The 27,248-nt window shown below is 42.3% G+C and overlaps 1 protein-coding gene across 8 annotated transcripts in view; it reads left to right on the top strand.

The window, feature by feature from the left end:
* Positions 1 to 23,899, top strand: part of HSF2BP (heat shock transcription factor 2 binding protein) — a 55,918-nt gene extending 32,019 nt beyond the window's left edge. For 4 of the 8 annotated variants that reach the window (XM_053306061.1, XM_053306060.1, XM_053306059.1 and 1 more), the window contains exons 5-10: positions 1,145 to 1,283; positions 3,099 to 3,216; positions 15,836 to 15,939; positions 19,293 to 19,429; positions 20,020 to 20,095; positions 21,912 to 23,899. In XM_053306061.1, the coding sequence (XP_053162036.1) occupies positions 1,145 to 1,283; positions 3,099 to 3,216; positions 15,836 to 15,939; positions 19,293 to 19,429; positions 20,020 to 20,095; positions 21,912 to 22,120 (783 nt within the window). In that variant the 3' untranslated portion in view covers positions 22,121 to 23,899. The remainder of the gene's footprint in view (positions 1 to 1,144; positions 1,284 to 3,098; positions 3,217 to 15,835; positions 15,940 to 19,292; positions 19,430 to 20,019; positions 20,096 to 21,911) is intronic. The other 4 variants (XM_053306064.1, XM_053306063.1, XM_053306066.1 and 1 more) reach the window with 3 other exon arrangements.
* Positions 23,900 to 27,248: the final 3,349 nt, after the last annotated feature.

The raw sequence follows: 27,248 nt of genomic DNA, 5'->3' as shown, positions 1-27,248 counted from the left end.
CATTAGACCCTCCCGGATCTCCCCTCCGCAGTAGTAGTAGAACTTCTGTATTAGAACTTACCTGCTTACTAGACTGATTCGGCGGTCTCCAAGGAACTGAGGTGCCTGCGCTTCCTTCCTAGCCACGTGGTCACATGGGGTGGGGCGCAGGTGCCGAAGAGGAGCTGTAGAACTCGAGAGGCTTCCGCACAGGCCCAGATCCCATTCTAATGGATATCAATGGATCACTATCAGATCATCAGTTACAGGTGAGCAACCTGTTTTTCTAACACTATTTCCTCAATATAGTCCAATTGTGATTTGAAATGGTAGCTTCAAAAGAAGAATCATGGTCTCAATCCATAGAGGCCATTTATGTACACAAATGAGATTGCACATGTGCAGGAGGTTGTCTTAGACTTATATGCAAAGTTCAGCTCCTGCTGTGCTACTTAGAATCATAGAACTTAGAACTTAGCTACTTAGAATCATAGAGTTGCACAGCCTAACAGCTCTTGCAGGTAGGAAATCCTTCCTAATGTCTAGCCTAAATCTATTTCCTTGCAATTTCAACCCATTGGGACTCTGGAGCAGCATAGAATAAATCCAGGCCTCCCTCTATGTGCCAGCCCTTAAGATATTTGAGGATGGCTTTCATAATCCAACCCCCCTGCCCGGCCCCCCAAGTCTTCTCCAGGTAAACATACCCAGCTCCTTCAACTCCTCCTCACAGGACTTTCTTTGAGATACTTGTCTACTGTGTTGATGATTAAAATCGAAATGTGTATATGTGAAGCCATCTCTAACTCTTGAGTACAGGCTACATATTGGATAAATGTAATCTCAAGTGATGGTTGGTTCAGTCTACACAGCTGATGCAGTTTCAAAACATCCGCACACCATTTACCTCCTGTTTCACACCATTTACCTCCTGTTTCACATTTTTGCGAAAGTTGCTAGGAGACGTATAGCAAATAGAAAAAATTTGTTTTTGCAAAGGAGTCTTGGTGTAGTATAGAGAACAATGTGTTGTGCAGATCAGTAATGATAATACCAGCACACCCTCGCATTCACTTGAATGTTACTTATTGAAAAACCTAAGCATTGTTTCAGACCTTATACATTTGTAAGTATAAAATAGTAATTTTTCCTCATGAACTTCCAGAGTAAAGCTGTAAAGTTTTTTAGCATTGCTGGACAAACGATGGAGAGTTTTGTGCGATCATTAGGTGAAGATATCAAACAGCAGGATGTGGATTCCGATGAAAGTCAGTTTGTGTTAGCTTTGGCAGGGATTGTTACAAGTAAGTCACTTCTGTTACGTCGTATGAAGAATAAAATGCATCACACATTAGGTTGACCTACATCTTGTAAAAACTCCCTGCCTTTCAAAATGTTTGTACTGGGTTCATTTTGTTTAGACTGACCTTTTGTAGTTTAGTTTTAATATTTATGAAATCTGACTTCACCATATTAATGACTTCTTGCTTGAGGATATGTCTGCTCTTAATTCATCTGTAATCTTGATGACTTTCAGATCAACCTTTGTTCAGGTAATATGTAAAAGACTAGCCAACCTGCACAGAGCATCTGTGCGCTTTTTGGGGCTGGCTGTTCCCCTCTCCCTCCTGCCCCACTCTCCCTCCCTCCCTTCCTCCTGCCTCACACTCTTGCCTCCCTCCCCCTTCCTTCCGCCCCACTCTCTCTTGCCCTCCCACCCCTCTCTCTCACTCTCACTTCCCTCTCACCCTCCTGCCCCAGTCTCTCCTGCACTCCCTCCCCTCCCCCTGCTCCCCTCTCCTGCCCTCCCTCCCCTCCCCCTGCCTCTCTCTCCTGCCCTCCCCCCTGCCGCTTTCTCCTGCCCTACCCCCCCCCCCGGCTTGCAGCCGGCCAATTCTCCTTCTCCTGGGTGTGCCAGTCAATTAGGCGCCTCCGCAACCCAGCCAATCGGCTGGGCTGCCGGGACGTATTTTCCCTGTCACACCCAGGAGAAAAAAATAGATAGATAGATATTTTCCTACTCTCCAGCCTGGCAAAATAACCACTGTCCCTGAGTCAGTAAGCATGTGCTAGGCTATGTATTATAACAAATGACTCTAATGTACAGCTGAAGTTAAATTTTTTCTTGTGCATAGGGAATTTCTGTAACTGATAGATTTATTAAAATGGAATATACCTTTTCTTCTCCAAACTTTGTCCGTTCAGATCTAAGGAGAGTAAACATAGTTAAACATGTAACTTATTAAATGTAGTAAATATGATAGTTAAGATAGGGATTGTATTTATTACTTCATAACAATATTATGCAATAATAATATTATTTTGTGGCCTGTCATATTCCAGAGGTTCTAAGCAGGTAACAGTATGTCAGAACTGTACATGTAATTATGGTGGACAGGTTCACACAACCACTAACAGAGCTGTAAGCTGGGGACATATCAGTAAAATGTCGAGAGGTGAGAGCATGTGCTCCCAGCGGGCATGACGTCAGAACCCACCAAAGTCTGGTTCCCACACCAGATTCCTGACATTCACCTGGCATTTTCTGCCCAACTTGACACCTGCATTTGATGTTGGGCAGAGAATGTCGAGCGAATGTTGGGAATCCGATGCGGGAACCAGACTTGAACGGGTTGAGAGACATCATGCCTACTGGGAGTGCATGCTCTTTCTTCCCAACATTTTACTGACGTGTTCCTAGCTTACGGAGCTGCTGATGGTGAATGTGCTTGGTGATTAAAAACTACCCTTGTCCGCATAAGTCCGATGAAATAAAAATGTCTCCTGAAAGATGTCCAGACTTCCGTGAATGTGCATGGAATGGTATTCTACACCTGACAAGGAGTCGCAGTGCTGCTCTGTGTGTGTACCTGTTTGATCCTGGAAGTTTGATAGAATGTAAGTGTGGAGGAGGCCTCTCAAATATGTCTTCCAGAAGTTCCCAATCGTAGACTTGGCTTCCATAGACTTCCAAGACCATAGACTTCCCAATGATTACAATATTTTTAGTAGTGCTAGATTTAAGTTACATAATGCTAGATTTCAGAACTGTGTGGAACAGGACTGCACTCTCTTTGAAGTGTAGCTTTTATGCTCCTTTTTTGTGTTTTCTTTTGTAGATGTGGCGGCTTTAGCATGTGGTCGTGAGTTTCTGGTTAATTCAAATCGGGTCTTGTTGGACACCATGATGCAACTTCTGGGAGAGATGAAGCCTGGATGCTGCTCCAAACTGAAAGTGTATGATGATTTGATGTATTTAGAATGAAGTATGTTGTCTTGCAGTCCAATATTCAGGAGCTGATTTAGTGTGGTGGAATGGTTAAGCTTATGACCTATGACTTGGAAAGCCCCCAGTTTAAGTAAGCCCCCATCTGGACTCAACCCATAGCCCCACCTATCTCACATTTGCCATATCGGAGATGATAATACCTTGACCTACTGGGCAGGGTGGTTGTAAGAATTTCAATTTGTAATGTGAATGTAAACAATCTATATTGGCCATAAAAATGCCTCTACTTCTACCTGTGTGTCAACAATGAGCATGAATAGTGTGAGAGAAGCTCAACAGTTATTTAAGCCTTGAAAATGCTCTAGGAGAAAAGGCGGTTTTTCTACTTGTATGGCAGGAGGAGAAGAATAGATTTAGGGCTGTATGAAGCAGTCACAATCCTTGGCACAGGAAGCAACTTAACTGATTTGCAAAACGAAGCAGCAGCTTCAGGCCTCGTAGCTGCCTTAGCTTGGCAGGCAGGGAGACCAAATGAGACCAAGTACTTACTTGGGCAGGCCTTGCAGGTGAGCTCTGCTGTCAGTTCAGGGTTACTCCCAGGAGTCAGGGATTTGTGAGTGTTTGGGTGGGTGGGTGGGTGGGTTGGTTAGTTAGTTAATGTGTAAACCTCTCCCCCCGCCAAACGTCCATCTCAATAAAACAAATTAAAACAGAAATCAAACAAATCAAAACAGAAACCAAAGCCCTAAAACAATTTAAAAACACAAGTCTAGTTAAAAAGCTTGGCTGAATAATAAATGTGTCTTTAAAGCCTTTTTACAAGTTGTCAGAGATGGGCAGGTTCTTATTTCAGCCAGCTGCGCATTCCAGCGTCTCGGGACGGCAACAGAGAAGGCCCGTCCCTGTGTAGCCACCATATGAGCCAGTGGCAACTGCCGACCAACCTCTCCAGATGATCTCAATGGGTGACGGGGCTCATAGTGAAGTTCAAACAAACAGCTGCTCTTCTATCTAGGTGGTGCCATAGAGCATGTGGAAAGCACAGCTCAGCAGTAGAAAGAGGCTGAGGGCAGCTAACTCCAGGGGAAATTCAGTGCCAAAGTAATCTGTGGCAACTGTGTGTGTTAAAAACACATGCTTGCCACATTAGCCTGTTTTAAAGTGCAGGGTGGGGATCTGCTTTTTATACCAGAGAGAGTATGTATACAAGAGGGGAGCAAATCTCTCACCATTGCCTTACTTGGTACATTATGCTGGTTTTAAGCAGTTCCCCCCCAAGCCTGACTCCAATATTGGAAGTGAGCAGGGCAGAAGCTGCTTTAAAGCAGTAGAGTGCTTTTGAACCTTGGAAGTAAACAAACAAAATCTTCCTTTGTACAACTAGAAACACCATTAAAAATTGTTTTAGCATTTAATTGTTAACTATTAATAATTTAGAAGTCATCTCTTTTTGATGAGTGATGGTTTGGTGTTTTGTGATAAGAGACCGGTCCCAGTGCATGCTTGCAAGTTTTTGTGTATACATAAAGAAACTCTCTTAATCATGTCCTTAATAAATGACTCCAGTATATAACTCCTAGGCAGGAAAGCAATTAGCATTTACTCCTCAGCTTGTAATTATAAATCAATATATAAGTTTTCTTTGTTTTGCTTGTTGAAAATATGCCTCATAGATTTTAAGCTTTATGTTTTGTTACAAAGGATGCCCAGCAGAGGACAGTACAGGCTTTTGAAACACACTGAAGTACTGTCACCAGTCATAAATCTGTACAAATCAGGCTAAGATAACATTTTGTTTAAAGATACAACTAAAATGAGGTGCCTAATGAAAATTTTTGGACTTTTTCAAAGTATGAATAATACCATTTTGTAAACTAAAGAGAGCATTTGACAACAGAAGGAGGTGCTGAGGGGAGCTATGTAGACATATGCAGCCTGTTTTAGAATTGAGCTTTGCCCTTTGAACAGCTTAGCAGTTGTTGTTAAAACTCTCAAGAACTTCAGTCTTGCAGCATTCCTTACTACAATGCTTTCTTAGTTCACCTCAAAACAAACAGCTGAAAGAAAAACACAAATTGCCATGTTTATCTACGTCAGTTTAATCTGTTTTTATGTTTCTTTTGTTAAACAGGCTGCAAGACAGTGTCCACATGTATTAATCCTTCTGTGGTAATACACTTTTATATAACTTCCCTTAGCAGGTATTTACATTCTCCCTCTGGATTCAGGAGGGTGTTCTGTTTTGGGGTAAGGCCCTCCTCAACAGCTTGTTTTAGGAACAAACCTGAAAGTATGGCAAAGGAGGGACTTTACTTCTTTTTCCAATTGCTCTTTTGCCTTGAAAGAGAAAGGCAGGCTTTTTCAGGCTCTCTCTCAGCCATTTTAATTTTCAGATTCCTCCTGAAGGAGATAGGCCTAAAAAGAAGACCAAGAAGCAGCAAAGGTCAGGTGGATGAACACTAACCACTACACCACGCTGGCTTTCTCTTGATGTTTCTCCTACTTTATCAGACTGTTTTCCACAGTGTTTGGAACAATCTGACAAATGTTCCCAAGTTTGAAACCTTAAAATGCTCCCATAAGAGATAAAGGGATCCTTTCTCAGAGTATCATTCCTGATTGACTCCATGCCAATGGAGGCCAGATCTGACCCATGGCTTTCATTGTCACAGCTGATCTTCAGCTCCTTCACTGAGGTATTGACCCTCATTTGAAAGCCAGCTTACCACATCTGTTTTTCCTGGAAGTAAGCCTTATCTTGTTCAATACAAAGTACAAGAAGAAGACAGTACGAGCCAAGAAAGAGAGGGGGAAACAGCCTCAAATACCCAATCCTTTTGCTGCTTTAAACCACATTCTACTTTCAAAGAATCTAGGTATTCTAAGCTCAGTGGAAACAAATCCAAACCCATCTCCAAGAATACTTTAGAGCAGTGATTCTCAAACTTGGGTCCCCAGATGTTATTGGACTTCAACTCCCATAATCCCCAACCAAAGGCCACTGAGGCTGGGGATTATGGGAGTTGAAGTCCAATAACACCTGAGGACCCAAGTTTGAGAATCCCTGCTTTAGAGCCAATAAGAAGATCTCAGCCTAACTTGGAGCAGCCCTAACCAGAGATTCCAGGTAGGATGGGGAATGCCCTGAAGTGCATGAGCACTTCAAGGGGAGATTCAGCTGAGTGCTCTAGAATTTGGAAGAGCATCACAGAATCCTGAATGTAATCCAGCATTTTGAAATCCTTCACTGTAAGAATGGGGAACTAAGGGTAGTAAAGGTAAAGTGTGTCGTTGAGTCGGTGTCGACTCCTGGCAACCACAGATCCCTGTCGTTGTCTGTAGTACTGGACCTAAAACAAAAAAAAAGAAGTAAAAAAGAAGCATCTCTGAATGGAGACACTTGATCCATTCTGGCTTGTCTGGTGAAGGGAGATTTCTGACCTCCCTGGATCTGATGGAGGCCTACCTGTGAATCTCCATCAGGGAAACCCACCACAAAGGAAGCAGAGGTTTGGATACAGCTTTGGATCTCCAGTACCAATACTGTACTTATTTTCAGCCTTACAGCTGCCCCAAAAGGTTTCACAAAGGTCCCGGTGGCCTGTCGCAAAGGAGTTCAACTATATTTTTAAAACAGTGGCTGGCATCCTGACTTATGAACCTTTGTAAACTTTGTAAGCCTCCCTGAGCCTCTTTGGAAGGGCGGTATATAAATTGAAAGAAAGAATGAATAATAAATGAAGCATGCTTGCAGCAAAGGAAGCGTGTTCCAGAATAAAGTAGCATTTTTGCAGGTCTAGCCTTCCCTCAAAAAGTGCTCTGTGATTCCCCCTAAATGTGTCCTGAGGGTTCGGAGGAAGGGAGATCGGAGAAAACCAATCCTCCCCCCCCACCCACCCAGAACCACCCACACTGTTTTACTCTGTCATTGAATCTACTCGCAGAACACCTCAGAAACAACAAAACCCAGTTCGTTGTGGGTTGTTGGCACTGTATGTTTACTACACCACCGCTTGCTCTGGGCCACCCTGGTGCCCCCAAATGGAGTTATGGGGCTGCTGAAATCCCTATTACTCCATATGGGGAAAAGCTTAAAAACACGCAAAATTCAGAAATATCACTCCTTTCACTAATTTCTTGGAAATCTGGGTGGTGGAAATCTGGGTGGTAGCTGGCACCCATTGGGGCACTACCACCTGACCCACTCTTCTGCCCCCAAAACCCCTTATCTGCCCCAGACATACCATCTTCAAAAATTATTTAAAAATCACCCCTTTGCCCAATTTCTTTGAAATCTGGGTGGTAGCTTCCTTGCACCCATTGGGCCCTACCACCCACCACTCTGGCACACCCTGATGCCCCCCCCCCGGAGCTATAAGGTTGCTGAAATCCCCATTATTCCCTGTGGAGAAAAGTTTAAAGATGCTCCAACTTCAAAAATTATTTAAAAATCACTCCTTTGCCCAATTTCTTTGAAATTTGGATGGTAGCTTCCATCCATTGGGCACTACCAGCCAACCCACTTTGGCCACAAAATGGAGGTCTGAATCTCTGAATTTTTTGAATCCAAATCGGGGTGATTTTTTTGGTACCTGAATCTGGGCAATTGAGGACAGGGGTGATTTGTTTTTTCTACAAATCACCTGAATCAGCCAGAATCGGGTACAAATAATTTTGTACCTGAATCGTTTTGCACATCCCTACTAAGGGGGTGGAACTGGTGCCGGCCCCTCATCCCGTATCCAACCAGTGGAGCAGAAGGGCATCAGGCTGACCTAGACCACACTACTGAGCTAGAAGCTGAGGAATCCACAGGAGCAGAAGCCACCGAGGAAGCCCTTTGGGGCCAGAAACCCCTGAGGTCATACTTGGGAAACCTGAGCCTGCCACAGAGCTGGCCTCTCCACCATCACCACTAGCACCCCTAACATCAGCCTGCCAGTGCCACCAGCAATCCAGGGAAAATCAGCTGGAACAGCGGAGAAGCATCAGATTCCAGGCAATGGCTCCTTTTAAAGTCAGGACACTCCAGGCATGGAGGCGGGGCTGGGGAGGATACTCTGAGCTCAGGCCGTTGGCCTGCACAAGACCCTCAACTATTCTTCACCTCCAGCCTTGTGAGCTCTGAGGACAGGTCAGAGCAGGACACCCTGACCCTTCTTTTATTCCCAAGATTAATTACTCTCTTTAAAGGGTTCAAGAGCTAATTCTTCCCAATTTTTGTCCTTAAACCAACAAGGAGTGGGAGTGCCAATATAGCCAGATGGCCATGGAAGTGTCTTATGTCTCGGGTCTTGCCCAGAAAGAATCCACACCCATTTGGTGAAAGTGATGGACTCTTCAATTGTCCCCTTCATAAGAGCTCACCTAGATGAGATATGTAGGGCAGCAAACTGGATCATCTATTTAGGGATTATTGGGTAGATTTCTTCTCCTCAGCAAAAGTCACCTTTGGGAGAAGGATTCTGCAGGACGTCTCTAGTCCTGAACTCTCCAGGACAGAGTAGAGTACGTGACCTAAGGGTTGTTTACCCTCCCTGTGGTGTACTGCTTTTTGACTTGGTGACACATAATGTCCTCCCACCTCCAGAGGGAGGAAACATAAGAGAGGAAAAAACTTCCAGTAAGTTTTAAAATGTTCATTTTTGTTGAGCAAGGTTAAATTCTATGGCGAAGGCTGTCAGAGGAGTAATTAATGTTCTGAGTAACACACAATGAAGCCTTTGGTTCTTGTTTATGCATGCTACATAGTAGTATCCACTCTCTACCCTCCAAGCTAAGAAAAAGCACAGAAAAAAATATTTAACAACATATGTAGTATGAAAGCAGTAAAATCCCCAACAACCTGCCCAATGTTGTTTTACTGATCAGGTAAAAGATAAAACTTAGCCACAGACCATGTCATCATTTTACTGTGAATTTTTTTTAAAAAAAACTTACTGTTTTACAACATAGTCTGTTCCCTTTCCCTCCCCGCACCACCATCTTCACTTGAACGTGTCAGCTTCTCTATATTGGAACAGTTTAAATGTCCAGAGTATATTTGGCAAAACTCAGTTTTCTCCAAAGTCTTCCCTGCATGTTGAGCCATTTTGGTTTTTGATGTGAAAGTAGTGCTTCCAAAGTTCCCCCCCAATGTTTTCTCTCTTTTTTTTCTTTTCTTTTCTTTTCTATGTAAACCGCTTTGGAAACTTTTCTTGAAAAGTGGTATATATAAAAATTGTTTTCTGGGTGGGTTGTGGTGGGATGGATCGATCCTACTACTGATAATGGTCTCTTTTTTTGCACCTGTTTGTAGTTATTCTTTTTTTGACATGCTTTCACTTCGTTTTCCCCCTGTGCTAGGGCTTTTTTCTCCTTCATACAGTTATCCCAGCTAACCAGGATCCACCTAGTGAACTTACCGGTAGTAAAATCTCAGTGCTCTATAACCAATCAGATTTGGCTAGCTGATGATGCCACTGAGGGCAAATGAAGCTATTTGTTCATGATATGAGTGATCTTAATCAATTAGGTAGGTGTTGGCAAACACAACTTATCCAGCAGTGCTTCTTGAACAGGTGAGCACTTGCGTTCTTTTCATAGCGATCCACAAAAGACTGCTGCAGGTAGTGACTATAGTGAGAGTGTTTATGAAGCCCCCCCCCCACTCTCTTTGACTTAGCCCACATAAAAAGTCAATTATTAAACAATTAACTGAGCTGCTTATTTGTCTACATAGTTCTTAGTTTCATGGCTTTCTGCCCATTGTAGCAAATAGTTCATTAAATAGTTCATTAAATTGTAAATAAATAAATAGTTCATTAAATTGGATTTTAGATCAAAATTTTGGGTTTTAGTCTACCCAGAGAGAGTTTAGACCTTGGATTGTTAAATTTATTCTGTGTCTTACTGAAGACACTGAGGCTAGAGTATAAAAAAATATCACTAGTCATATCACATCATTATTTGAGAGATGGCATTCCATGTATTGATCTAAAATATTTCTGTCATGGCTCTCTGACACTTGGAAGTAGTTGATAAAAGCATTTCAAAAATAAAAACCAATAAACAAATGTAAAGCACATGAAAAGTCATAACTAGGAACCTTATTAAGTAAGAGCAACTTAATATAATATTTTTGTCAACATTTTAAACATCTTATGTTGGCTCTCAGACCATAGTATTTTTATGGGAAATTGTGCATCAGAAGAAAAAATAACTTTCTGTCAATCAGATATGAGGATTGAAAAATAAGTGTATTTGTTCTTTTGTTTTTGAATTAAAATCTTGTCTCACTCTTGTATGAGTGTTCACAAGTATGCAAGTTAGCAAAGCAGTTTGTTATGAAACACAGTTCTGGGAGCATTTGAAAATAGCTGACAGAGCATAGCACTTATCCAGTGTGTATATTTTCTAAGTGCTGTGTAAACAGTAACAAGTGGTTTGACAAGAATAATGTCACTGCAAAAATAATGGCATGGTGGGTGACTTTTTTGTAATTTGAATAAATATGCCATGGCCTCTCCGAAATATAAATAAAAGCAGCTCATTTCTTCTTCTTCTTCTTCTTCTTCTTCTTCTTCTTCTTCTTCTTCTTCTTCTTCTTCTTCTTCTTCTTCTTCTTTGCCAGTCCTGTGGAAACTCAGGATTAATTTCATCTTAACATCAGAAGAATAAAGAACCTCAGGTTTACTATCCAGATTTCAAGGCTGATAATTACGGGATATCTAATTATGTTGCTCGAGACTAATATAATGTTTTTATTGTTGGAATCAGCACTTTAATTTATTTTCCTGTAAAACATACAGAATCTCTTTACAGGCTCAGTATATAAATTTCAGATTAATGGGCATGAGGTTTCAGAAGAACAATTCTACCATATATTTGGTTTTAGTATGATATATGAATTGAGGGTACCGTTTGATCATTCTTGCCTTGATTTTTGCTTGTTTTCTACTTTGGGGAGCATTACCATTTCTACTCCCTTTAAAAATGTCAAACTTTAATCATGAATATAGGTGGATCAAGTCGTTTTCATTTTTAAGGTGTCTTACTTATTAGTTGTAGTTAAAACACCTTTTAATAATTATACACTTTTTCTTTTTTACACTTTGTGGTATTCAGGTCATATTTTTCTTCTTTCTAGTACAATCTGTTTCCAAGACAGTGTAATTTTATTACAGTTCCATCAAATGCAGGCCTCTATTATTATGGGACTGAAGGACAGAGCTGCCCTTGTCCTCCACTCCAATCATAGCAAAGAGGAAGAAATACAGTTAAGACAACTGCATCATTTTGTTTCTTTGTCTTGGTTCTTCAAACTAAATAGCTCAAACTCAAATAAGCAGTTAGGTAGGGCAGGAGCGGCGGTGGGGGGGGGGCTTAGCATGAGCTGTGTGGTGACTCAGGCTGGTTCCTCTCTTTTTGAAATGTAGCCAGACAAGTCCCTCTCATGTACCTTGGTCTGTTCCTGCTCAGAAACAGCTTGGCTTACTGGGAAGTCTCCCGCTTTGGGATGACAGGAGGCAGGGTTAAGATTGATGACTTCCTCCCAAGGGAGGGGTTTCCTTACAAGGCCAATCTGGATTCTGCCTCTAAGGAGACAACTGTTTTTGCTAGAGCTTCTCCTAGTTGAACCAGAGAGCGCGTAGGATTAGATTACTGTAGAGCATCTCTTCTGCCTTTACCTCATCTAACCTCCTCCTTAGTGAAGTTAAGAGGAACAGGTGAAGTGGTGAGCTGGGCAGCAACTACATGAGAAGCAATCTGCCCAGGCAGGAAGTTCTTTCACGATCATTCCAACTTAGAATAGTTCGGCAAACCTAGCTTCTTTCTCACCTGAAAGCAAATAGTCGCCTCCATTAGCAGGTGTGTGGGGCAACTAGCGGGCTCCACAGTGTCCTAGTGCAACCTTACCCCACTACTTAGTAGCTGAGGTGGCACTCCCAGCCCAAGCAGTTGGCACAGAGCATCCCAGGTCACACTGCTACTGAAAAGATTTGTGGTTCTGATTGATAAAGATCATGGCTTTTAGAATATAGTACCAAAGAACTTTCACTTAAAAAAAAAAAGCCTACTTCTCACTTCAAAATGTAGATAGGGCTCACATGATTAAATGCTCTTCTAGGTCCTTCTATGTTAAAAACTAAGTGCCAGGGAAATGGCTAGGTTAAAAACATTCTCCCTGATATCCTGTTTTCTATAAGAGATTTTTCTGTCTGACTGTTTGTGGTATTATTCAGTCCATACCTAATTGAGAACTAGTGCTAGTCTTGAGTACATAATGATCAAGGAGGTGTTCCTGTCATCTCTCCATTGTCATGGACAGACCACCATCTGCTTAAGGTAGGACTTGCAACCACAACCCACCTCTGCAGGGGTCAAGGACCTATTAGGTTGGTCCACCCAGGAAGGTTATTGGATCCAAGAGGATTCCAAGAAGTCTCGAAAGGGTTTAGAATTGGCTCTACTAGTGATTCTGTCAATGTTATGGTGCAAACATGGAATAATGAACTCACTAGAGCAGTAGACACAATCACTCGTAAGCGTCCTCTCCTCCCTGCTTCAAAATCAGCTCTGTGGTATTTGGAAGAACTATGGGAGCTGAAGCAGTGAGGTAGACAACTAGAGTACAAGTGGAAGAAGATGTGGCGCGAATCCGACAGAGCACAACACAGAGCATATTTGAAGATCTCCGCGTTGGGAGTGCGGGTGGCAAAGAAGCGGTTCTTTTCTGCCTGCATTGCTTCTGCAAATGTACATTCAGCAGAGTTGTCTAGGGTCGTGAGGCGGCTAGTATATGCCCTCTCCCCCTTGAATTTGAACTTGGAATCTTCAGTCACTCACTGTGACATCTTCAATGATTTTTTTACGAATAAAATCTCTCATATGTGAGCCCAACTGGATTCCGCAGAGTCTACTGTGGAAGGTGCAGAGTCTACTCTGGAGGTGTCCAGCAACTCCTCTTATAGGATTAGATTGGATCACTTTGTTTGTGACTCCCAAGGATGTGAACAGACTGCTTCAGATTGTAAGCCTGCAGCCTGTTCTATTGACCTTTGCCCAATTTGGCTTATCTCATTTGGTAATCATTTTATCAGAGAGGGTCTGGTAAATATTATAAATGCTTTTCTGAGGAAGGGAAGGATGCCTCCTTGTCTTAAGGAGACTGTTATTAGACTACCTTTGAAGAAACCTGCATTGGATCCCTCAGAGTTAGCTAATTTACAGACCTGTTTCTAATCTTCCATGGTTGACAAGGTGATTGAGTGGGTGGTGGCCTCTCAGCTCCAGGCAGTTTTGGCTGATGCAAGTTATCTAGACCCATTTCAAACTGGCTTTCATATAGGCTATGGGGTTGAGACTGCCTTGGTTGGCCTGATGGATGATCTCCAACTGGCTGTGGACAGAGTGAGTGTGCTGATCCTTTTGGATCTCTCTGCAGCTTTCGACCATGGTATCCTTCTGGACCGCCTGAAGGAAGTGGGATTGAGTGGCACTGTTGTACAGTGGTTCTGTTCCTACCTCTCCGGTAGATTCCAGATGGTGTTGCTTGGATACTATTATTCTGCAAAGCAAGAACTAAAGTATGGAGTTCCACAAGGCTCCATACTGTCTACAATGCTCTTTAACATCTACATGAAACCACTGGGAGAGATCATCAGGAGGTTTTATGAAGGGTGTTAACAGTATTTATATTGACCTCATCAGGAAATGGCATAACTTCTCTAAATGCCTTCCTGGAGGTGGTAATGGGCTGGATGCAGGATAACAAACTGAAGTTGAATCCAGATAAGATGGAGGTGCTGCTGTGGACCTGAGAGATGGTTTAGATCTGCCAGTTCTGGATGGGGTTACACTCAGTGGTCCCTCTAATTTTTTTCATCTCTGTGCTGAATGAGTTTTGTTCTGGGCGGCAGTATCAAGCCAGTGCATGCACACGTATATTCAGAATGGGGCCTTCCTGATTTAACCTGAGCGGGATCTAAAATGAACTGAGTGGACATCCAAAAACTTGTGAGCACATGTGCACGCTTTAGAGGAACAGTGGTTACACTCCCCCTGAAAGATAAGGTATGTAGCTTGGGAGTGCTCCTGGATCTAGAACTTTCTCTGGTTTCTCATGTTGAGGCAGTGGCCAGGAGTGCTTTTTATTAGCTTCAGCTGATACGACAGCTACACGCATTTCTGGAGGCAAATGGCCTTAAAACTGGTGCATATGCTGGTAACTTCCAGGCTTGACTACTGTAATGTACTCTAAATGTGGCTGCCTTTGTACGTAGTCCAAAAACTACAATTGGTACAGAATGCGGCCGCCAGACTGGACTCTGGGACAAACCGAAGGGACCATATAACACTGATTTAAAAAGAACTGCATTGGCTGCTGATATGCTTCCGAGCAAGATACAAAGTACTGTTATTATCTATAAAACCCTTAATAGCTTGGGTCCAGGGTACTTGAGAGAGCAATTTCTCTGTCATGTACCCTGTTGCCTATTAAGATCATCTGGAGAGATGCAGTTATGGTTGCCACCAGCTTGTTTGCTGGCGACTTGGGACCGAGACTTCTCTGTGGCTGCCCCGCGACTTTGGAGTATGCTCCATGTTGAAATTAGAGCATCTCCATCTCTGATTGGTTTTAGGAAGACCCTCGAGACACCTGCTTTTTCAGGCTTTTAACTGAAATTAACTTTTAACTATTTAACTATTTAATCCTATGAGATTGTTAACGTTTTATTCCTTGAAATTGCTTTGTTTTTTGTATTTGTTGTTTTTTAAATTGTTTACACTGCCCAGAGAGGCACATATCAGTTGGTATATAAATATTACAGATAAATGAATAAAATAATGCAAGATATGATTAGAATGCTTTACTTAGGGTCTGATGCAGCTGGAATCTGGAATAGCATTCTTTCCAAGGGAGTGTTAGGAATGAGGCACCTCTTTTATTGGAATCTTTGAGCTGAACCTTTAATATGAACCTGCTAATGTGAGAGGACTGCTTTAGTGTACCTGAGACAGAACTACAGCTTTGTTGGTAAAAATATCCACTGGATCTAGGTAGTGGAGGGAGTGCAGGGTGAGTTTCTAAAAGGTCTATGTGAGTTTCTAAAAGGTCTATGGCGTTCAGAGAAAGAAGCTGATCTTTAATAAAGGTGTTGAAGCTATCAAGAGAATGAATGAAGTGAAACAGGGTAAAATTGTCTTGGGATTTGCACTTGTGTGACAGGATTTTAAATTAAGCCGTCTCAGGCTAATTTTTTAAAGTGCCCTTTTCTGTTTGTCAGGGCAAGTAGCTTAATCAGGATGATAGGCTGTCCACTAGGGAGTCCCAATTAAGAGGATTTCACTGAATGTGTTGTGTGATCATTGAAGGCTGTGCTCACATGAACCTTTCCAGCAAGTTCAATGGGATTTAACTGCCGTCAGGTTTCCTGACACTGCATTATTACAATGCTCATCTGTAGATTAAAATGAATAAAAAGAACACATAGGATTATATTAATGTAGGTAGATGCACCCAGCCTTTGCTTTTTTGAATGTCGGGAATGCATTAAACCTTTTGAGACTTGTTGTGAACAAGTTCTACAGTTATTGCAGTGAGATGAAATCTGCACATTCAGTCACCTTCAACATTTGTTACAGGCTAATGCTGATGTCTTTATACAATGTAAGTATCAACGTGAAAGGCTTGAAGTACATCAGTGAAAGCCCTGGGTTCTTCCCATTACTCTGGTGGCTTCTGAACGGTAAGAATTGTATTAATACAGTACCAGATAATGCTTTTGCTGGAAAACAGATGCAATATCTCTATATATGAAACTTACAGTTATCCTAATATGCATCTTTTAGTTAATATGGCAATAATAGTAAATTATCTCTTTGCAGTTATGCGAGATTTAGAGCACTGTGTTTAATATGCCAAAGAAAGCCATATTTTAAGAACAAGGAAGTGGTGGATAATAGAGAATGGGAGGATGGGTTGTAGAAGAAGAATCAAGGCGAGATGGGGTGTGTGTGTGTGTGTGTGTGTGTGTGTGTGAGTGTGAGAGAGAGAGAGAGAGAGAGAGAGAGACAGTGTGTGTGTGTTTGTGTGTTAGTTGAGGAGGGAGAGGGAGAGACTGCAGTGGGTGGAAAGAAGGGAATCTCACTTGAATACCTCATGTCTGCATATGGAGGCCCTCCCCACAAGTAGAAAACCTTTGATACAAAGAGCAGGTGAATTTGGAAGTTTAGATGGATGTTTATGTGTGTATCTTTTCTGATTATAAATGGCAGAGGACGTGTAGTTGAATGTTGCTGTGGGACATAGGCAAAAATACCACTGATGTTCTTCAGTTATAAACTGGCAGGCAGTGGACACCAATATTTGAATCTCTTGAGTTGTACTATCGTGTATAGTCACCAAAACAATCAAAGAAATGCTGTTTACATATGTAGACAATCTTCTATTCATCTTTAAGTACTGTAGTGAAGGAAGTAAATATTCAGGAGAAAACTAGTTTATGAGCTAAGTATAACAGTAATCAAACCAAGGAGCTTTGGTGTATGAGAAAAAGATGCAGGTGATCTGAGTTTTATTCTTAATGCTCCCATTGGTGCACTGGTTGAGTTTGACAAGTTTGGACACGCCAGCCTCTGTGTTTTTGCAGAACCTTGCTTTTTTGCCTACCTGTGGCCTTGTCCTACATACATGCAAACCCCTTTTTAACTAAAATTGCTGCAGAACTTCAGTAAATGTGTTGTTTAATTAACAACCTCTTAATCTTTCTAAAGAAACTTGTATTGTGATTGTTCTAAAGCATATAGAACATCACGCATTTCTTCATGCATATCAGCTACAATTCTATCCACATTTGCTAGGAAGTAAAATATATTAATAAGATTTGCTGCTCAGGACATACATAGAATCTTGAATTAATCAACTTCAGGGGTTGGTTGGGATTTTTTTTGGTAGTTAAATTAAAATGTTCTTTAAATTAAGGATCCAAATTATGCCCTTCAAAATTCTAGAACAAAGAAGTTGTTCTTGCTTGGAATTACATATTTGATGTAATCTAATGTTTAATTAAATGTGTTGCCATCTTCTAAAAACACAAAGGCGTTAACTGTGCAGCTGCTGATGGAAAGATAAGTCTAAAGTTTGTCCTCTTTTCTGACCCTCCGCCACACCAAGGTCTCATTCCAGCTTTCAGCATGTGTACCTTGGATAGGCAAGTTTGTTAACTTTTAGCTTGTGGTGTTTTACTTAGTTTGTTGAGTATCTAACTTGCTCCATCATGAAGGCTTGGAGCATTTAGCAGTGGTAAAAATATAGTTTGATAAAAGCTGTAACTAAAATCTCTATAATAGTAATAAAAAGCACTATTTTAAAATTAAAAGCTGCTTAACCTCAGTTTTTAAAAACGATCTCCAAATTAAAATATCTTTTAGCCCATATGAAATGTTAAGTCAAGTGTCCATGGGAGGGGACAAACTGAACTGCAACGTGATAAGTGACACTAGCACAGAATACATCCTTGAGCATATCCAGTTAGGTCACTTGGACAGTTTTTGCAGTTTAAGAAATGTATCTTTAAAGAGGAGATCTTCTGATTTTGAGCCTTGACTAATGACAAGGCTCCCGAGTCAAGGCAGCTGAGTTCTTTTTCAAGCAGGATTTGATGGAATAGATGAGAGCATGTACTAGAGGTTCCCAAATTTGTTTGTCAAGCCTTTCCTTCAGAGGTTCTTGCTTTTGTGATTCTACATTCTACCATCCTCTACGGTGTCTTCTGCTTAACTGTCCCTTATGTACACTCACATGACTCTCAGCTTACAGCCACCCACACATACAGGGTCTGGAGCATTACTTAAGGGAAATATATGAAACCTTCAGATGGTGCAGGCTGGTGGAGCCCTCCTCTCAGCAGACATTAACATTTTCCACTGCTGAAATCATCTGTCATTAGGATGTAAATGAGACGTTTCCCCTCCTGCCTGTATCTGGCACAGTGTGAGGTATTTCTTGGGAACATGGGAACAACTCATCCCATGAGTTGAGAGAGAGAGCAAGGCCTCTCTTACCACAAATATATTCAGGGTTCAGAGATTTCATTTTCGGTTTTAAGTATTAGTACTGGCTCACAGTTACAATGTAATGTGAAGTTAAGTTCACTACTAAGATATTTTCCACTCTTTCTTCGGGGCAGGATGCATAATTATTTTCCACATAGCTGTTCTACCCTGATCTGGTATTTTATAAGATAACCAAGAGTACAAGGAAACAAAAAGAAGAGAGAAGACAAAAGTGTCCCAAAACACTAGCCTCTAGTCTAGTTTTTCAAGGAAGAAGATTCTCCTCTCTTGCCATCTTCCCCCACAGAGCAATTCCCTGTCAAAGCACCATCCCACACCCTCTGCATAGCTCCTGCCACATCACAGAGAAGACCCTTTGCTAGGCCAGGCCCCTCACATTACTTTTCTTCACAAACTATTTTTAACACTTTAGTTAGCAGTAAAGTATCTCTGGGGTCACCTTCAGCAAACCCCACTGGCTTACATGCTGCACAGTGTACCGCTGATTGAAGAGTGGGGCTCGTGTGCTGGTTCTGTGCAGCTGCAGAGCCAGTTGAAACTGCTAGTGGGAAAGATGGAAGAAGGGTCACTATAGCAATGACACAATCCTTAGGAGCCTTGGAGCTTCTCCAACTTCGCTAGCAGTGTCAGCAGGCTTTGCAGTCGCATGGAACCAGTGTGCATGGCCCACGCTTTGAGGGGATGCTGTCCAGTATGTAAGCCACTGAATTCAGTGAGATTTCCTCCCAGTCCCAGATAAGTGTGGATAGGATTTTAAACTTTGGCATATTGTCCACAGCCAGCCCATAATGTAACTTAGCTAGTATGAAATGTTTTTAAAATGCGATCGTGATGAAAACTTGAGAAAGCTGGTACATTAGACTTGAACTTGGTATGCATTACTTGTCCGTGTAATGAATCCTGCCTCTAGTGACCAAAGAATGTTACAGGCACGTGTCAATTGAATTCACACCACATTTCTAGAGCCTATTGCAGATTAACAATTTAGCATTGATGTAATGCAATTACTTAAACCTCATTATAGAGAATGGTTCATCTGAGAGTATGCCGTTAATGAAACATGTGACTGTCTGCTTCATCAGCTGCTTTTGTTGGTGGCTGAATTCTAGTGACATCAAACAGCACTATGCTGTCTGCTTAGGGAACGTCAGTGAATTTAAGGTAGATTTTCAGTGCACTGTTTAAAACTTTCTCACTTGCAATTCTGTTAGCATTAAATTACTCCTGCACACTGTTCCAAATTACATGTACACACAAATATCTGGAATGTGTTTTTTAAAATGACTAATAGTTTTTTTAAAAGCACCAAAAAGGTTTCTGAGCTTTGGGGGAACATTTCTGACATCTCCTTTGGCAAGATATAATATTATTTCATGCTCCACTTCCCAAAGTGGTAGGAAGTTCCAGGGGCAGACTTTTACCATGTCAGTTCTCTCACGGATAGTGGAGGTGTTTTGTAATATTGCAGAGGTTGAATCAGAACAGCTCCTCTCATTTTGCAACCTCATTTGTAGGCTGTGGAATCCCCCTGTTGCTTGATGCTTCTGGGAGGGACTGTGAATTTAGTTAAAGTTCACCCACTTAATGATGGAAGGGAGCACATTCCTGTGTTGCCTAGTAATTTGGGGATACTTGTCAACTTTTGTGCTGTGTTGCACTCTTGCAGCAGAGGCTGGAAACCAGACAAGTATTTCTGCATTGCCTAAGCAATGCTCGCTCTCTTCCCATGCTGTGCTTTTGTCTCTATTCAGAGGCAGAATGGCACAGAGGAGAGAATAGAGGCAGAGCATTGTGTTTGCAAGTTGCAACAGAAGAAGCAAAATAAAGGTACGCAGAGCAAAGGGGCTGGGAGGCATTTCGTGCCCAACACCCCCTTCCCCCCCTCTGTTTCCCCACTAATCTATTGTTGGCAATACTTTGGCCCAACCTTATGTGGACTTCTCTTTTTAATGCAGAAATCTTTTCCTGCAAGATGAATTGCTCTTTGTGGTGGGAACTGTTCACAATTGTGTTTGACAGCTAAGAATGTGTAAACCATTCCTGGGTGAGAAGTGTAGAATTAAGTATTGCAGCCTAGTCATGTGCATATTAACTTGGCAATATGCCGCACTTTGTTCAGTGGCATTTGTTCACTAGTAAATGTGCATGAACCTTAACATCCTCTAAGCACTCAACAGTACCCTCACAACTTGCTGCTGAAGGCTTTTAAGAGAGAAAGAAAATAGCAGTAGTACTGCTTTTTCAACCCACCAGGTTGTGGTCCAAATTTGTGTTGCAGTACTGTACATCACTTGAAAACTGCAATGGCTGACAGATCCAGAGTAATATTGTGCATGTTGAAGAATATTTCATGGGGAGAGTTGATTTTCATTGATTCCCTCTTCTCTCTGTGTTCCCTGAAATTATGTCTGTGAGGGTTGTGGGGCTCTTGGGGACATATTTTCTAGGCTGCAGAGGAAAGTGGGGCATGTATGTCAATGAAAATCACCCCTCCCCTTTTGAGAGCACAAAACATTGTTCTGTACATACAGTATTAGTCTGAATGTTGGCCAATATTTAAAAGCTTGTAATTCACTATTACAATATTTTTAGCGATATGCAAAAATGTTTTGGTTATTTTGTTTTCATTTCCCATAGTTTTCAATGGGGGAGTCAACTGCTTTTCTACTGTCTGTGATTTTGTGTTTTTCATTCAACTGGTATTAATTTTTCAAGCAGGCTACTGCTCATTTTGGGGATCAAACCCACCAAATTTCAGACAAATGGGAAAAGCTTCCTCATTTTACAAATAATTTAAAAAGCACTTTATAGATAGTTTTAAAAGGCACATAGGCTCTTAACTAATATCTTTCTCTAAACTACAATGGATGTTTAAAATTGGTTAAAATTGATACTAGATCATTATACAAAAGGTCACAGAATTACAAACTGCTAAACTTACCAAGTACAAGGGAATAGAAAAGGTAAGAAAACATAGTATGCAATGGTTTGGTAACACTATCCTCAGTCTGCAATGGATTGAGGAACTCTGAGGGGTGATTGGGAATGGAACTATTTTTGCACAGCAACAGACCATCACAGAGGAACTTGCCAATATTCAGCTGTTAAGGCGAAAGAACTTGCAATGCAAAAAGCAGGCAAACAAACCTATAGGCACAGCGAGTTCCAGCTTTCCCTTGCCACTGTGATCGGAGAGTTCAAGACTATTCATAAAGTTGGGCACTTTTGCTAAAATGTGTTTTGAGTTAAAGATGTAAGCTCTCCAATGTCAGTCTCTCTTTTCTTCTTCTGTTTTCCACTTCCTGCATCTGACTGGGAAAAACAAATGAAATGAATATGAAAACTCATTTGTGACATTGGTGTGTGTTTTTTTTTAAAAGGAATGAATGAAGCGTATGGATGCCATTTGTTTCAAAGTTTTGTTTTGTTTTTGTTGCAAAGTGAATGCACACCCCTAAGTAATACTAATACCATAAGCATTTATAGGACTTGCTACATTTGGAGTAAAGAATAAGGCAAACATAATGAGAAGGTGGGGAAAGTTGGCCTTGTGTAGTGGTTGTACAGCTGATCTTTCAGGACTCTATTCCTTTGTAAATGCTAACAATTAGCTTAGCTAAACGGTTTTCTTCTCCACTTCTAGATGTAGATCCAGAAGTTTGTCTTCATGTTCTGCGGCTTCTCCAGTCTGTGATTTTAGAGCCAGAGGTTTTGACCAAGTCAGCTCCTGAAATGCGCGACACGTTGCCATTTCCACGTATCGTTATGCTGTCAAAGAGCCGCAATGTAGATCTACAAATGCTGGCCCAAGATCTTCTCGAGGATCTTAAAATATTAGAGAGTGAAATATAAGAGTATACGTTATGACATTATTTTTTTTAGCATTTTATCTGTACAGCAGTAGGTTCTAAAAACCTCTTGTTCGTGATAAAGCATGCTCTAGTTGTAGTAGTTACATGTACGTGACCATTATTCCTGTGCAGAAGAAAGTAAAGTTGTCATAGCTTTAAATAGTACCCATCAGGTTTTCAAGCTAGCCACATAATACCACACCCTCACTAATAACTATTTTGCAAAATCTGATGTCATCAGTAAGTGTTGCAAGAGATGCACAGCTAAGACATTTGAGTCTGCCTAATGTGAGTGATAAATACTGAAGAGTTTTATTGCTGGGTAGGATAAATTAAGGTAGCCATTCCATTGAACTAGTGCCATTCCTCTTCCTGCACTTGTCTCTTTGAGTGATGAGATGAGTGGAGAGGGCAGCGTGCCGTGTACCACACCATTGACAGTGATGGGAGCAAACAATGGGTACATCATCTCTTCTGCTGTTCTCCACTTTCCAAGGTGGAAACTTACTTGTCAAGTGCTATATAGCAGGATATCCCAAGTCAGATATATGCCTTGTAATTTCATTTTTGGTTATGCCATTTTTCACTTATTTTGAGGAAGTCCTATTTGGTTGTAACTCATTTTAATAAGGCCCAACCTTCTTATAAGATGGGTTGCAGCTTGTGAAATTCAAGAATTATGAATGATGCAAATTTGGTGAAGATGCAGTTACGGTGTGAGAAAAGCTTGAGTTCTTAACTGACTGACATCCAGACTAACAATGTGCACATGTAGATAATTCTGGATGAGTGTAACAGTAGAGGGCTGGTTTTTGTTGATCTCCCCTTCCTTACTAAGTCTGAAAATATGTCCTTGAGGGCTGTTTGACCCCCAGTAATGTACTTTTTGGAGTCAGAGTCACCTTCAGAAGGGGAAGGGAAGATGGATGAATATCATTCCTCTATAGTGGTGTTGCATGCTAGGCCTGTACATGACCGAAAATATTGGATTCAGATGACACATGACCCAACAGTAGCACTTTTGGAAGGGACTGGGTCAGGTCCTGTCATTGCAGAACTCTAACATATTGTTGGACACTACCACCCCGCTGCCCTGCCCTCTACCTGTATAGGGGCAGAGGGCAGGGCTGCCTAGCTTATTCTTTGCTCTGGAAGGAGCACTTAACCAGCTGCCTTGCCAGCTTGAGGCTTGATCTTAAAATTGTTTTTCTGGGTGCCTCAGTGGCCCAGGTAATCCCAGAAGCAGCCAGGTCACTTAGGCACTTAATAGGACAGCTTTCCTTTTAGATCCTGAGTGGCCCTGAGTAAGGACCCCTGAGGCCCCTAGAAGGGAAGCTCTCTCCAGACCAAAGAGGGAGCCCTTTTCCCTGCCCCCACCCAGACCCAGTTACAGGTAAAGGAAAGGGGAGAAAAGGGCAGTGGGCATGGAGTCTGACAGACAAGTTGGAACTCCAGAGTTCTGCAACAACAGCGGTTCTGACTGTTGGAAGCTCCCTGCGGTGGTTATTGCAGCTCTCCCTCTGACAATGCGTGACAGAGGGTATGGCAGACTGACATGACTGCACAGCCCTGCTACATGGGCACTTCGTTAGTCTGGCTGTTGGCCTGTATTTTTGTAGAAACACATACTGTTTATGAAAATGTTCTGCTGTTAGTGTTGTGTATGTTATTTCCCCAAGAGTTTTAATACTTTGACCACAATGTGTCATCATCTCTGCTTAAGACTGTTAGAAGTCAAAGATGTAATGGCGTGAATAAAACCGCATTTGATTACAAGCAAGCTACATTTGTCTCTTACTGTTATAAATTATTGAAAGGTGGTGTTCGTTAAGTTATCTGTGAAGAAAATGTCTTAATTGACTACAGAATGCACCAAAATTGTTGAATTGTGTTCGTTTTTATTATTATTTTTTGTCTTAAGCTATCTTGTCTTTGTTCCTGAGATGTTTGCACTACACAGGTGCCAAGATCACCACAGGAAAAACCAGGGTCAAAAGACAACGAGGAACAAATATAGAACTTGCACAGCAGCTTGGGTGCCTATTTGCAAGTTGATTTACCTACAGGTTGGCAACTTAAAACCTTCATGCAGCTACATTGTAAGAACAGCCACTCTTGAACTTCAAGCTTCCACCACCCAAGATTTCTTCAGAATCTTGCTTTTCAGTATGTAACCTTTTCCTACACTATAACATTGCCTTCAGCAAGTCTCCTTGCCTTCACTCCACTCACTCTTCCTGTGAACGTTATACAGTTTCTGCTGCCCCATTCCTTGTCAGGTTTTCCCACAGCTTCCTCCACTAGCCTTTCCATTGTTACTATTAGACTGTTTCCTGCTCCTCCTCCTTCCATGAATATTAGGAAGCTCAAGTCATCAAGTTTTATTTTGGAGGGTAGATGTAATGGTGTCTTCATGTTTGCTTATTTATTTCATGTATGTATATACTGCCCTAACTTATGTCTCTGGGCGGTTTACAATAAAACAGTACAAATTAAAACAAAATTGAAAAGTTAAACTATTAAAATAATTTAAATTTGAACAGAATGTTAAACACTGCAAATCTAATTAAAAGCTTGGGTGAACAAATATATCTTAACTGCTTTTTAAAAAGTTGTCAGATACGGGGAGGCTCTTTTTTCAGCAGGGAGTGCATTCCAGAGTCTTGGGGCAGCAACAGAGAAGGCCCGTCTCTGCATAGCCACCAGATGAGCCAGTGGCAACTGCAGATGAGCCTCTCTGGATGATCTCAATGGGCAGTGGCATTCATAGCGAAGAAGAAAGTGGGGCTATTCTCACAACCAGGAGAAATCAGCCCAGCCCGATTTCTCCTGGTCATCTGCCATGGGAGTCATGTGGACCCTGGCAGCAAACCACCCAAACTACCCCTCCCCTTTAACGAGAGTAATGGAGCGAGTGCTCCACTAAGCCAATTTAGTTGATCGTGTGCCACTGTGCTGCGGCAACACACGAGGATAAAACAAGCCTCGCAGTCTTGGGGGTCTCTCCATGATGTCCATTGCACTTGGTTGGGGCATCGTGGGACTTCCAGGGGCTGGGCGGCCCCTGATCCCCGCAGCCCCCACTGGCTCCATTATGGAGCCGGTGATCTGGCTGCCCAAGACTTGGAGGCTGCTCGTGTGCAGGGAGAGCGGGCTAAGCCCGCTCTCCCTGCACAAACTCTCCTGGTGCTTTGCACAGGTCATGTGAAGTGCCTCATTCTCTTAAGTACTCTGGGCCTAAACTGTTTAGGGCTTTATAGGTTATAACCAGCACCTTGTATTTTCCCTGGAAACCTATCTGCAGCTGGTGTAGCTCTTGTTAGTATAGAAATAATATGTTTTCTCTGAGATGACCTGGGTGCCACATTCTGTACCAGCTGCAGTTTCCTGAATACATGCAAAGGCAGCCCTACATAGAGCACTTTGCAGTAGTCAAGTCTGGAGGTTATCAGCATATGTAGCACTGTTCTGAGCTTGTTTATCTCAAGAAACTGATGCAGCTGGCGTGACAGAAAGCACTTTTGGCCACCGCTTCAGCCTGGGGTACCAGAGAGAGGTTTGGATCCAGAAGCACCCCCAGACTACATACCTGTTCCTTCTGAGGAAGTGCATGGATGACCCCATCCAGAACTGGCAGATCAAAATTGTCACCTGAGTTCTGACCCCACACAATAAGTACCTCCATCTTATCTGGATTCAGTCTCAATTGGTTATCCCTCATAACATAATTTGTTATCATAATTGGTTATCCCTCATCCAGCCCATCATCCCAGAGCTCCGATCCCGGCTGGGACGGAGCGTGGTGGCTTGCTGGCTTTCGAAGTGTATGCTGTGCACAAAGAACTCTTAAGTAGTGTGTCTGCTGTGGATTGAAGAACCTTTCCCCCGATATGCACACCGAGTGGCTCTTGTGCTTAGGGGAATCCCACATTGTCGAGACCTGTCTGCGCTGTCAGAAGTTGACAAAACAGGCTTGCAGAAATAGGGCTTCTCGCGCACAGCCCTGTGGGATTTGGCTCTCCATTGGAAGCCTTGTCATTAAAACAGTCATTGAAAATGGCTGCATCAATACCATCGAACTATGTGACATCTGCTGCTGTGGAGACCCAAAACTAGACCGTTACTGATACCGGTATTGGTATTGACACCGTCAAATGCTCAGCCTTCTATGGATTCGAATGAAAGGGCGCACTCAGAGGAGATCACTTTGTATCAGCCTCCGGCTGCACTGAAGGCCTCTCTGAACTCTTCGGGAAGATTAAGAAGCAGCAGCTGAAATTACATAGACAACTGCCGGCTGGTCAGCATTTCCCTCTGATTACCCCCCCACACACACACACACAAAAGGCGGAAGACATCCCGATATTGTAAGCTCCGGTGCCTAAGAAAACCAAGACAGCCTCGGATCATCCAGCACAAAAGTCATCTGTATCAACGTGCCCTGGTTCACCCATAGCGGCAGAGTTGTTTGACGTGACCAACGAGCGGACACAGTCCAGCAGAGCATTGGTCATGACGGATGAGACGGCATATGCTTCATCTGAAGAAGAAGCCTACACCCCGCCCAAGCCTGAAGAAGGTGCTTCGTGGTTGCCTAGGTGAAGATTGCCACCTCGACTTCATCGAGAAGATTGCTCCTCATCTTATTGACAGGATCTTCACTGGGAAAATCGATATCGAGTACTTGAGTGTTGATCCCCTTTATTGGAAGCTGAATCTTCCTATGGTGCTTGGCGCCGAGATGCTGGATCTTATGATCAATACCAGCTGGACTATAGATGGGACTACTCAGACTATACCTGACCTCGTTATGGGTCCCACTGCCCAGAAGACCATGTGTATGGACAGCCCATGGCAATAAGGGCTTGGCGTGAGCCCCCCGCCCCAACATTCTGAAGGGCGATCATGTTCCCGCTTACCACATCGTTTGCCACGGGTTCGAGCTGACCGCAATTTATTTATTTATTTATTTTTACATTTTTATACCGCCTTTCGTTAAAAGAAAACCCCAAGGCGGTTTACAAAAATTAAAACATACAGTAATCAATGAACCATACAGCAATGAACCAGTTCTGTCGATACCAGCGTTCCAGCGAGATTCTGTACCAGCCCAGGGGTTGCCATCGGAC

The sequence above is a fragment of the Hemicordylus capensis genome, chromosome 3 (genome assembly GCF_027244095.1).
Source record: "Hemicordylus capensis ecotype Gifberg chromosome 3, rHemCap1.1.pri, whole genome shotgun sequence".
In the NCBI taxonomy this organism is placed as follows: domain Eukaryota; kingdom Metazoa; phylum Chordata; class Lepidosauria; order Squamata; family Cordylidae; genus Hemicordylus; species Hemicordylus capensis.
Note: the sequence above shows the minus strand (reverse complement) of the source record. Positions and strands in the feature narration are given on the sequence as shown.